At 32.4% G+C, this 13926-nt stretch overlaps 1 protein-coding gene across 3 annotated transcripts in view; it reads right to left on the reverse strand.

Annotated features, from left to right (window-relative positions):
• LOC131845857 (voltage-dependent calcium channel subunit alpha-2/delta-4) overlaps window positions 1–13926 on the reverse strand; it is a 76076-nt gene that overhangs the window by 13937 nt on the left and 48213 nt on the right. For all 3 annotated transcript variants that reach the window (XM_059194999.1, XM_059194998.1, XM_059194997.1), the window contains exons 5-15: window positions 13358–13489; window positions 11530–11807; window positions 4229–4342; window positions 3704–3899; window positions 3138–3274; window positions 2339–2419; window positions 1640–1720; window positions 1302–1376; window positions 997–1011; window positions 570–680; window positions 81–294 (exon numbers count right to left, since the gene is read on the reverse strand). In XM_059194999.1, coding sequence (XP_059050982.1) covers window positions 81–294; window positions 570–680; window positions 997–1011; window positions 1302–1376; window positions 1640–1720; window positions 2339–2419; window positions 3138–3274; window positions 3704–3899; window positions 4229–4342; window positions 11530–11807; window positions 13358–13489 — 1434 coding nt within the window. The remainder of the gene's footprint in view (window positions 1–80; window positions 295–569; window positions 681–996; window positions 1012–1301; window positions 1377–1639; window positions 1721–2338; window positions 2420–3137; window positions 3275–3703; window positions 3900–4228; window positions 4343–11529; window positions 11808–13357; window positions 13490–13926) is intronic.

A 13926-nucleotide genomic window follows, 5' to 3' on the forward strand; every position in this document is an offset into this window, starting at 1 on the left:
TACTACATAAGAGATTTCAAGATTTAGAGAAACCTGCGTTTCATGTAAGCTTTATATTTAATAAACAATTAAATTCTTACCGTTTATAACACTATGCTTGACCTCCTGCTCCGCTAGTAACTCATACATGCCATAACCATCGGGGAGTACTACGGCCAAAGAATACGGCGTACCATCCACAGGACTGTAGAAGTATCTCTGACGCCGAGTAGCAACTCTCCTCATGTTGTCGTATTGAACTTTAACTCCAATTTCTGTCTCACCTTCACGTTGTTCTATCATGTCGTGACGAAGCTACAATGTTTTGTAATTTAATGTCAAACCTTTGATAAAATATTTATTAATCCAAAAAATATTATTTGCGATGTTTTAAAAATAAACCAGTTTAAAAAATTTTATGGAATGGAATATTTATTCTCATGTATAAAAACCGACATGTGTAGGTACAAGATAACTATGGAAATATGGGAAACAAAATACTTGTATATCTTTACATATATATACACAGTAAATATATTTGTAACTAAAATATAAACCATAAGCTCTTTCTCTTGTATAAAGATACTCACATCAAGCAGTAGAGATGTGAGGTTAACCCGAGAATTCTCATCGGAATCCATCAGTAGTTCGACATCAGTCACGTCCACACTAGAGTATAACGGCCGTAGTGTTTCTGTGTACTAGAAATTTAAAGTAGTATTTTATGTTTAATATATACATATATATATATATTCAAGTTCGTAATCACTAAAAAGTCGTAGTTGTTTATTTATACGAATGCAAGATAACATTCTGCTTATATAAGAAATTTATCTTACAGGTAAATTTAAATGCTTTAATACCATAATAACTACATAGTATTCATACACTATTCTCAATAGGATTTTTTAATTTTAAATTAGCTGTATTTAGAAAAGTGCAGGCTACCCATTTATATTGGCTATTCCATTGTAACATATTTTTTATGTTAATTTGAAAGGGAACTTTGTTACTTACTTCCTCGTTGGTGTACTGAAACAAATAAATTAAATAAGTACCTTGGTAATTAAAGGAGATACATATCTACTGAATAATAAATTACAAAATTGGAAAAGTATATTCGATTCTGAACAATATGAAAACTGTATATTACTACGTTTTCAATACTACTTGTATCACCATTACGATAGCTTTCGTGTGAGTTAACTCTACATTCGCTTTTGTTTCAAGTTAGAATCAGATGACACGACTTGCTGTTTAATCAATGTCTTATATATATAAAGTATAACTAACTTCAAGAAGATAATTTTAATAGAGCTTACCAGAGGTCGCAAATCCGGATGATACAAAACATGCCCGTTGTTATCCACCATAAAAGAGTAGCCGTTGACTCCAAGCTGTAAATTACAGTTGCTTATAAGTACTACTTAAACTAATATATCAAAAACTATAATAATAAAACGATATGTATGTTGATGAATGTAGTTACAATATATCAGTATAAAATAAACTGTAAAATTCCATACTCGCTAAAATTTCGTAATAAAAAATACTTTAAATTAAGTTCTTTACTAGACCTAATGATACCCTGCATTGAAAAATCCAATGGAAAAGGTGGCAAACAGTGTCTCGTTAATTAAACTGTTAATAAAAAAGTTACCTTATATGGTGGCACGAGCTTCTTTATTTGATCGACAGGTACATCAGTTCCAACGGCTCCTAGTAAATTTGCTTCCCGTTGCTGAAAAAATAAGTAACACACGTTATTTCCTATAGAAAGATCAATTAAAATAGCATTGCGAGTACAAATGGCACAATGTCTTACATTACACGAAATTTTAAATATCAAGGAGAGGAAAGAGAGCATGGGTCAGGAAGAAGGAAGTCTATGTCGGTTCATAAAAGTGCAACAGGGACTGCTGAATGAGAAATAGAAATAATCTTCCATCCCAGAAGGTTTCTTTAATTGAATAAAACATTTTTTTATGAATAAATATGTAGTGATGCAGTCACCCATGTTAACGATATTACGCTGTTGGTGCATCAGTGGAGGATGTAGAATGAGTATTAAATCAGATCAGTCAGCCAATTGTGGCAAATTAACAAGGAATTGATCCAATGGTTTCCAGGGAGGAGGTTTGTTATTATGGAATAGACTTATTTCATAAAAAAGTATAGGTATGTTTAAAAACTATGTTGAAATGAAATGTTTTTTTTATTTGCATATAACTGTTAGATCGTAATATGTTCAGTTAATAATATTCATGGCAACTGTTTAATTGCTCCAATTTATTTGCATGCAAATTTTAAATGTGGCTCAAATAGATAAGTTCTTTAAATGTTGTGTATTATTATTTACCGTGTGATTTCTCCTGTCGTAAATTGGAACCGTGACGGAGGTCATCAGTTGTCCCATACCGTCGTCAGAAAGGCTGCTACTCTGTAATAGGACGTTATATTAGTAATTGGCGCTTGCGTGAGATTTAATTCATTGTTACTTTGTAATCTTGTTATTCTGTGTCTAATTGTAATGATATTAACTGTATGTATTATCGTTGATATGCTGCATATAATAATATAATCTCAGGACAATTCACACAGCGCCATCTAGTCCCAATTTAAGCTATCTAAAGCTTGTGTTACGGGTACTAGATAACTGATACAAGTACATAGATTTTTTTTTCGTAAATACATACATATTATGAATACAAATGTTTGTGTCGTGCGAGGAATCGAACCCGCGACCATCGGACGTAAAGCGGTGTGCTGGACCGCTAGACCACCGAGGTCGTCAAATATAATATTGCAACATGCAATAAAACTTCAATGAATTCTTATAGACTATGGAATCAATAGACTATAGTGGTGCTATTGTGGTTTAGTAGACTACCTTACTTCCGAGGGTTCGATTCCTCGTACAATACTAACATTTGTATTCATAAATAAAGTACGATTGTTTGTCTTCGTCTGCGTGTTTTCTATTTCTATGTATATTCTGTATATATAAAAAACAAGTATTACTACCAGTACTTTAGGATTCACACTACAAGCTTTATTTGGTTTGGGACTAGATGGCGCTATGTGAATTGGAGTACTCCAGGAATACTTATATCCAGGAATTCCAGAATTCTATCGTGGAATATTATTAATACACGAACCCTTCCGCCGACGTATGCAGGGCTCCAGTGCACCGGGTGGACATTCTGGTACATGACGAGAGGCCGCGCCAACACCTCCACCAGGTGGAGCACTTTTCCGCGGATCTCAGAGTGCTCATTGATGGATACGTAGAAACCTGTTAACGTGTTGTTATATTATGTTTTGTCTTGTATTTATGTTTAAAGATGATATATGAATTAGAAAATGTCATGTAAATGCCAAACACTCGGTTGTTACTAGACCTATACTACTATAGTTGTTACTTGGTAGACTTAGTAAAAGTTTGTATGTGTGGGTACCTCATTCTCTTCCAATTCAGCTTTTGTAATATCTACCACGGTTTTGCTAACTATTCTATTTTTATAGAAAGAAGTAGAAAAAGATATGAATGATAAATTTTAGAGTCAACCGACACATTTTTATCCATATACTCACCTATATTTTTTAATTATACAGTAGTGTACAAAATATACTCCTTCTCTATATAAACGATAGGAGTGCGAAATTTCATACACCTCTTTCCGTACAGAGTTTTTGCTTCATGTATAAGTATATATGTAGGTACCTTTATTAGTGCAAGCCATGTCCTTCATAGTGTGTCCAGCGGTGGCATCTCCTCCGACGCGGTATGTGAATATTCGCACTGGCATATGTGGCCAGTTCCATGTACGGAACACAGTCTTCACGCCGCCGGCACCGCCGCCCGCGCCCACCACTGCGATAGCCTGGTTGCATTGACAACCTTGGCCGGTACGGTTATACTGCAGAACATTTAAAATAAATTTACCGATCAACTAAAATAATACTCCTTCGAGAATACTAGTCTTAAATCCTTAACTCTAGTAATATTCTTGAAAGACTATTGAATCGAAAATATTCTTTGTGATGAACAGTAATTCATTAAAGTGATACATAAAAACCATCATCGTTGTTGGGTTTTTGTCAGTTGAGTAGGTATTCGTTCGCTATAGACATAAATATGAGATTATTTCTTAGCAATCCTGAAGTTTGACGTACATAAGACCTAAAGTTTATAACAGAAGTCGCGGTTATGAATTATAGTTGTCCTAAAAAATAATATAGTCCATACCCGATGCAATATTTCAAAAGCCGTAGTGAGGGCTCCAGTTAAGTTGGCTGCTCCGCCAGTGGCTTCGGCGTTCCACAACACTGTTTTTAGCTCGCGTATAGTTTCTGGTACAGCCTGCAAAAATAAAATTGGTTGATACACGTGCCAAGATTGAAATAGATGTAAAGGATAATAGCATATTAGCATTAGCACGTAACGGAAAGTATAGCACGATATTTTGAGTTAACATTATTTTGAAAAATTAAAAAAAGCTTATAAATAACGAAAATGTAAAAATTTATTATTTGATTAAATTGATAGTTGATTATTCAGGGTTAGTTATATGGTTTATAAAGCGGTCTATCACATATTAGAAAAATTGTACGACATTCTCCAAACAATACATATATATCCGAAATATGAACATTTTCTCATTTTAGCTCAAGTGCCTCCTTTCATACCTACTAAATTAATCAGCTGCAATATAGAGATAGACCTTAATGGAAACCACTGTAAATAAAATGAGAGCTTATTGTTAAACTTCACCCCTAATATTAAGCTTTCAGCATTACCTTAAATTTTGCCAACACCTACCCTTATATTCAAAGTACATATTGCTAATGTAAAAGTACTTTGTTAAAGGGTGTTAAAGAGCTTTATGTACTGGTAGTGTAGTGCATTATGCGGATTTAAAATGTATATAGACTAATATTATAGAGGGAGCGGGTTGTTACGAGGAAAGTAACCACTGTACAGATTTGAGAAATAGTTTTACTGTTTAAAAGTATTTACAATTCCAGGGTGAGAGCATATATGGTATTAATAGTAGTATATATATATATAAAACTCACAGAGTTACGAGTTGCGGAGCGGCTAAAGCCACTAACAATAAGCTAGATTATAACTTTATATGCATTTGAATAAAAACAACTCGCCTTAGCGCATACTGACATGAGTTCTAAACATGCGAGGTTACCTGCTATATCTATTCAACATAGACGTTAAACTATCTAAGCCCCGGCGGTTGAAGGCTGTTCTATTGCGAACAGGAAACCTTGAAAGTCGTTTGAATGCCTATTGTCATGAGGTCCGATATGACTGTTGTTTTCACAAACTTTAGTAAACTCAGTGTCATTAAAATAACTAGCCGTAGCTTTAATCAACTCGAGCTCAAAAGCCTTTATATAGACATAGGATATTCTAGGCACTTATACATCACAGTTGTTTTTATTTTTCATTAAATCTACCATCCACTTGTCCAGATGACAGTTTCAGTATTAAATTATATACATATGGTATAAGTAAAATGGCAGTTTTCGTTTCTAATTAGGAATGTTAGACATGAAAATGATTAATTCAATCTCAAATACAGTAGACAAATAGGATTACAGAATTATAATAATACAAAACGAGTAATTTTTTATGAATGTATATACAATTTACGAACACAAAATATGTGTCGTTATGTACGTATTTTGCGTTCCGTAACATAACCGACGTTATAGAAATACATAGAAGGTATTCCATTTTAATTTATTTTCATAACTATGATTTTATTACACAGTGTTATCTATCTATCTAGTAAACAGAACTTGAGAATGAATATGTTCATAGGATACATATAAATAAAATATATTATTAAAAAATTACGACTCTAAGGAGTAATCGGGTTAGTATTAAAGAAACCATAATAGTAGGCCAAAAGTTTTGTCTCGCCGCAGTAGAATACTAACATGACCCCAAGAGTATTGCACGGCTTATTATCATTATTCATAAAGGTAATGTAAAAAAAGTCCCATAGCGTGAGATCTCTTGTGTAGTTAATGGATGTATATATATTTAATAATGAAAACGATAATACATTTGTAATTTCACCGATATCGTTTTAAATCAGTCAATATTAAACCATTAAGCAAAGGCTGTTAATGCGAGCAAACACACACATAGCGAATATATTAATGAAAGTTTATGTGTGTAACAACTCTTAAATATACAAGGTTTCATTTTGCCCGGGACGACATAAACGGGAATGTTTGCCATGAAGGTAATTGCTGGATCGTATATTAGCGAAGTTGCGAGTTCAACAGTAGGTGCTGCCTTTGCATACATTCCTTTACTTGAATAATTAGTAGAAAATAACTATTTCATTGTTTTTACAACTATATTCGATTATATATATTACTATGTATATATTAGATATAAATTTAACAATGAGATTACTTTGTGTAATAAACGAGAATTCAGGTTTACACCTGTTACCTGCGATATATCGATTGAAGTATTCTAAAATGATAAAAAATACGCCATGGGTGTTTGTTTAATTGACTGCTTCCAATGAGATCATGCTTTTGATCTCATTGGAACACACTGGTTTACTCATATTAGTAACATTTAAATACATTGACGGTATCGTCGCGCTCCAATAATATCATTCTAATTAAAAACTAAGGTAGACTACATATGAGTATTCTGCGTGGGTGGGTACTTCAGTGTTATCCATTGCAGCTGGGTGAGATAAGGCAGTGATATTATAGGATAACAGGCATGATGTCTTAGTCCTCCGGAATGACAATGAATGAGCGGTATCGCATCACGTGATAACGTGATACATTTCATGTATTATAATATATGAAGAATATTGTTAGAATATCATTATTATAATATACTAAATATAAACATTATGAAACACTTGTCGCCTTGTGGCAGATAGACGTCGCGAAAGTGACTCGATCAAGTGAGCTCGTAAAGTGAAGTGGTGCGCCGCGATAAGGGCGCGCCGCCGCACCCTCTCACCTGTCACAGGCGACGCGCCACTCGCTTCTTTGTGGCGTTGATTTTATCTTGAAACTTTACATAGACTTATGAACTGAGTACGTGAGCATACCAATGTACTAATAGTAGATATCATCTGCTTCAAATACAGTTTCATTAAAATACAGATGAAGAAATTTTCGCCGTGAGATTAATTTTTGAAAAGTAGTCATTTTTAAAACGTATTTGAAAATACACTTTATTTAAATATGACTCTGAAAATCTGAAGTCAGTTAATTGAATGGTAGAATTTCTAATTTTTATTAGTTACTATCTAAATTACATTGAAAACATATTATAATTTTATCACAAGTTCAGAATACTATATGATATTTTACTGTCAATAAACTACCTTGTACAGAAACTACCTGGTAATTGCGTGTACTGTGCAGGAAGAGATGTAAAAAAAATCTAGAAATACATATAAAAAAAACCTACATTTATATTACGATTTGAAACAGAATTGCATTGCAATTTGAAGTATTGGGAATGTTTAAGATCTTGGTGAACTTATCCTTCACCATTAGGGTAGTTTTGTCCTCCCCGAGAACGGAGATGAGCTATATCGGTATCTACACAAAGTAGATTAATACTTCCATTTTATAACTTCATCGGTCAATATTTTCATGTTACATGCCTATGCATTACCCCCACTGATTACCGTAAAATAACATTCGAATTTTAAATGATATTAATTTATTTTCATTTGATTTTGATGATTTCATATTAAAAATATAACTACAATATTATTCCTGTGCCACAAAGTTTCGAAAAAAATAACATTCAATCTAAAGTTACAAGCTTTACAGATGTGTTTCATTATTGTAATTAAATATTCGTACACATATAACAAACTCGAATATACCTATCTAGTAGAAAACTGTTTAAATCAATAAATTATTTGAAAGGACCAAGATAATGGGAAAGTTTAATACTTGTTGTATTTTGTTCATATAAAATGTAACATACTATTATATATTTAAAACTTTCTACTTAGGGCGTCGTGTTAACTGTTCCCTCCATTAAGGTGCGTGAACAAACTAAACAATTGATGAATGTCTTTCGAGCAAGTAGGTACTTTGTGTGACATGTGTTACGAATATGAATTATATTTACACAAAACGGGCAGCAATATAATGAATTATGGATGACAATCTCAGATATTTAGTAAATGTTCCCTTTTACAAATATGTGGTAGCACAAGGAGGGTTGTTTATAAAACCAATTGTTATAAAACAAATACTTTATCACTTTATCTAACTTGTCCACAGTCAGTTCCACTGGGACGTCAGTTCGAAATTGGACTACATAAAAATATTGTGTATAAACTTATATTTCTGATTCACTATTATTGAGTTCACATTTTCCAACCATATCTTAACCATACCTTGTATATATGACTGGCAGCTTAAAGACTTCTATATTCTAAATAATAACCCTACTTATAATTACCCTTTCATATAAGGGTTCCTTTACCTTTCATTAAGCTGTATATAACCCGTGATTCACTCACCCGCTTTTAATAAAATATATACCAGCCAAAAAGGGTCTAATGTACTATTATAAAATATTGTTAAAACTTGCTATTTTCTTGTAATATCACATGCTTATGTATTTATTACTTCGCTAGCTGATTTTTATAAGCGATTACAATATAACTAGTAAAAATTTGTTCTAGCAGTTTCGTTTAAGTTAAACGGCTAATAAAACCGTAGCACAGCTTGTTAATTACATAATACATTGTATATTACGTGCTTTGTATGGAACAAAAACTATACATATTTAATGAGTATTCCATTGTCACCACAAACAGCAATGCGACATCAATTGTATATGAATGTAAAGCTGGAGCGAGCTGTTTATTCGGGCGTTCGTTAGGCAGAAATTGCAGAGGCAGAGTATCCGTGGCCTCTTTTAATGGACTCCAACATTAAAGGTGGCTTGATTGAATCCATTACGGTGCGTATACCACGCGGACAGATGCGTATCGCGTAATAATCCCGTCCGCACGCAATACCTGCATTTGCCTACTAATTTACAACTATATAGACCTGATAGTTATATTAGTGTATCGCTCGATTGTCCTTGTAATGTACGTAATGGTGTTCAGATTTTTTAACAATGAAAATAATTATCTTCGTTTAATAGAGATTAACTGTTCTATTCATAAATACGCTAAACGTCGAATAAATCAAACACATTCAGAAATCCACAAAACATACTTTCTTAATTTGAAATTAAGTAGCTGGACTATTATAGCTAAAATGTAGGTTGTAGGAATTTAGTGGGTATCTACTTTTTAGGGCTTATATGTCATGTATGGGTAATTCCATTCCATATGGGAAATTTCAATGGATATTATAAATAACAATTTATATTATACATCAAACTTTGAACTTGTCCAATACAAATATCAATAAATATGAATTTTATCTGAAAAAATGTGATGAGCATCCGTCATTATAGACTATATCATGTTAGTAATACAAGTCAAGCAAGATGGTTTGGCCTCCAACGGATACAAAAAATAAATAAGTATAGATATAATAATGAAATTTCATTCCCGACGAAATAGCAGTTTTGGCTGGAATATCTGTATCACCAATAGAGATTTGTTTCTCTCACCTAGAGAATACGATTCGATACCTAAAATCTAGAAACATATTCGAAATTATATCTTAATATAAGGATAAAATATTTGCAAAATTTTTACACTATCATTATTAAAAATATATGATTTTATTCATACATTCGTATAACGTAGACCCATAGGTAGTTGAGGAAAAAATTTGCATTACCAATAGGCTCTAAAACTTTTCGCCTCTTTAATTTAGTGAAAGGTTCTACCTCTCGCATCTTTAATCAAATTATAAGTATGGTTTAGTTCGCTCACTACGTTATAAAACTCACAAAACATTAGATTTTTTTCTATAAATATATCTTTTTCTATAAATATAATTTCATAAAAATAACCGCATACAGCGGTTATTTTTATGAAATCTGTCGTAAAAAAAAATTAAAAACGATACCTATAAATAATGAGGCACCGTATCCCCTAAAAGTAGGCACGCAATAATTGACTCGATAAATATAATTCTGGCGGGATTTACGTCATGTTTAAATCAGGTCTGACGTTAAACAATTTGTTACACCCACCTGTTTCCGGGAACCCTTGTTTTAATTAAACTTATGTCATCTAATTGATCTTGATTGCATGTTCACTGTACACGTGTTTGACGTAAATATAGTAATAATCCAAACTTCACATATTATCTTTGAAGTTATGAGATAACGTCAATCTGATATCAGTCGGACACATTAGCGATTAAATTAAGAATAGAATTTCACCTACGTACGAAGGAAACTGACGTTTCACCACATACATGCAGAAGCTACTTTTTCTGATTAGCGTAAGTAACGTAAAATAGTCATTCTCAGTACATTTATAAGCCCTTAGTATAAATGTCTAGTAAGGATCAGTAGGTATTCAACGCGCCAGCACCAAATAAAGGAATTAAGGCTATATGTAATGATAATTGTGATTCGAGATTAATTTTTAATTAATAAATTTGCACAGCTCAGTCATATTTTTGAGATTCCTATTACGTGGAACCAAACATAATCCGATTATTAGCCATAAATTCATTAAAATAAATAAATATTATATTAAATAAGACAGAAATAATTAAATATACTTATAACTTAGAAAATATATTGTAAAATGGCTATACATCGCTGTACTCTCTACTGGTTACACTAAATAAAGTACATTTAATACAGTGAAAGAATTTCTCCAATCGATGCAGTGGTTGCAGAGCTTACTTATCCCATAACAAATACGCTCTTCCTATAAAATCAGTATATATTATATGTTATGTCTATAATACTATTATTACGCTTTCTTATAGATTTATAAAATAAACATAGGTATTAAAGTTACATTAATTCAACGCAGTGGCGTTCTGTACTTATTATCATCATGTGTGCTTTCGTGCTACGAGAAAACCGCGTAGCGCGGCGCGTAGGTCGAGACTAGGGGTAGTAATTGCTATACAATTACTACGACGCGCTACAACTAACAGAATGTCGTTGCTACGCGGTACTCTACGAAAGGGTTACAAGACTGAGGAGTTAAACATGCCTAAATGTTTAATGAACAAAGCGTGCTTGTAATTTTATCTAAATACACTTTTTGGTACAAAATACAGTTGTTCAGTAGTAGAGTGATGGTCTAGTAGTTAAAAGTTAGAATTGTAATGTTAGTAAAAAAAATGTGTGTTTTTATATTTCTGACTGACGCTTCGTTGATGGAAATATTGATAAATATTATTTGTTCACTTACGAATTAGTTGGATTTAATGAGTGAACAAATAATATTTATGAACTTATGTTTATGATATTATATTATAAAAGTCTAAATAATTCCCGCTAATATTATCAACAATAATAAACCAAAGTAATCCATAGTTGTTAAAGTATATTATTATAGTTATGCAATAAAAGAAACTTACCTGTGCCAATATCTTCGTGTAACAAGAATGTAACTCTGACACCGTATCGCTGTATCGGTACACATTGACGAAGTCGTTAGGTCCTAGAGTGTCCAATAAGCCGGAAATAGTCGCTTTTGCCAGCCTCCAGTATGAGGATCCTAGATCGTCGGAATCATCCAAGAGTATCACCAAGTCTTTAGGTGATGTGGCTGCTTCGACAAACCAATTGGAAGACCTGAAGTCGTAGAAGTCTCTCGCGTGGTGAGAATATCCGTCTTCTGGTGGCCAAGACATCGCTAAGAACAATTTCATCATGTAAATAATAATACATAGAATATTTTATATTTTTAACAAGCAGAGCCTGCGACTTCTGTATCTGAGTACCTTTTCTGTTTGTAAACCTACTGAAATAAAACAACCCCGAAGTTTAAGTAATCTCTACCACAATATATTATAACGAAAGCCACCTATATCAGCCGTTTCTAACATACAAATAGACAAAACTTCTATAGGTAATTGTTTGGAGTCTTATTTTGTTGTTAAAATTCTGATAATATTTTTTTCTTATACATCTACCACGTACAGATAACGATTTAATTACATGTATAATTAAATTACAGTGCTGCATTAGAAATTTAATTAATTAATATTAACAATAAGTATGACGACGAATTTATACCCTTAAAAGGTCATTAGACGGAGTCTTTGTGCTAACCCGTCTGTATTTTGTACCTATGTCTCACATCTGTCGCAAAACAGTTTGTTTCAAAAGTTGTGTTCAAATTCTAAGATTAATATATAACTGTCAAATTACGGGTACAGTGGTATTCTTCTTGCTTTTTCAATTTTCATCTATAGAATACCGAAAGAAACATATTTTAACAAAGCATAATCAGTATAAGAGTAGGCAAAATCGTAAACTAGAAACTAGAAAACTTGTGTTGCCCTTTCAGAGGACTAATACATATGTCATACCTATTCTATAATTTCAGTACTTAATCATATACCCTATAACCGAAACACAGATTACAAAATGACTGAGGTTATAGCTAAAACAGACTGTAAAAAGACGAATTTCTACAGTCTAGCTCGATAATAATATAATAAAAGAGAATAAAATGTGTAAACTACGGGAAATATTTATATTTTTCATTACTTCGCTGCTTTAACAGGAGATAATAAATATAATAATATATATTATACATTTATGTATTTTAAGAACTTTACGCTTTAGTGAAAAGGGTAAGGTCTACAATAAACGTACGGCAAGTGCTGATAATAAAGCTAGCGAAGAGTGCACGCCTGTTTGATGTTAGCTAGAGATGATTGATTATGTTGCCCACCATATAAGGGACATGGTAATGTAAACAGGCTGGATATTTTGTCTTGATTTGACATCTTATATATCTGTTGTTATGTGATGAAAGTTTAATAGACTGAGTATTGAAACTCACAGTTGTCGTTATATTGAACTGTAACATCTTCTTTTAGTAAATAATAATGTTTACATGTACTTATATTGCAATAGTCACTGAGAAGATTAAACAGCTCCTTTAACTTTATGCAGCTAGATAGAACAGTAAAAATATATCTAGGTGGTCTAGCGGTTTAGCACATCTCATTATTTCCGATGGTCGGCGGTTCGAGTCCTCGCACGGTACAAACATTTGTATTCATGGGTATGATTATTTGTATTCTTTTGGTTGTTGTTGATGTATATAGTACGTATGTATTAACAAAAAAAATTAACTATCTATGTAATATACTCATAACACAAGCTCTGCTTAGCTGGTAACTAGAGAGCGATGTGTGAATTGTCGATGGTTATTGTTATTATTATATTTACCTGGATATCGCCGCATAAAACCCTTAGAAGAGGCGTAGTATTGCCACGACAGAGTTGGGTCAATTTCGTAGTTATTCACGAATAACGGGTCCAAGTGTTCTGACCACGCTATTTGATTTTGAACTTCAGGATCTGGTGGAGAACAACGAAAATATAAGAATTATGAATTAGAAGAAATTCGTAGCGAAAAATACACTTTAGTTTTATTGGGATTAGTTTTACCCTAATTATGGTACAGAGATCACTATATATATGTACTTCTATTTAAATTTAAAGTATTATTTACAGTAGATTAAGATATAGCTTAGTCTGTCCTCATGATACAATATATCTTCACATTTAACAATAAGATTCGTTCAACCGTTTAATCGAGAAAATGTAATAAAAAACAAAGAAACAAACATTTCCTATAATATTTAGATTAATATTAAAATTTAATGGAAGACAAATGCTTTCTAATTTTATGCTCTACACTAATTACTACGTTGATAATGTAATCATCAAAGTTTGTTTCGGTTAAATTAAATGACCTCAATGACTGACCACCCTGTTGACCAATTAGGGAAATT

The sequence above is a fragment of the Achroia grisella genome, unplaced genomic scaffold (genome assembly GCF_030625045.1).
Source record: "Achroia grisella isolate CSIRO2021 unplaced genomic scaffold, CSIRO_AGI_Agris_v1 utg487, whole genome shotgun sequence".
In the NCBI taxonomy this organism is placed as follows: domain Eukaryota; kingdom Metazoa; phylum Arthropoda; class Insecta; order Lepidoptera; family Pyralidae; genus Achroia; species Achroia grisella.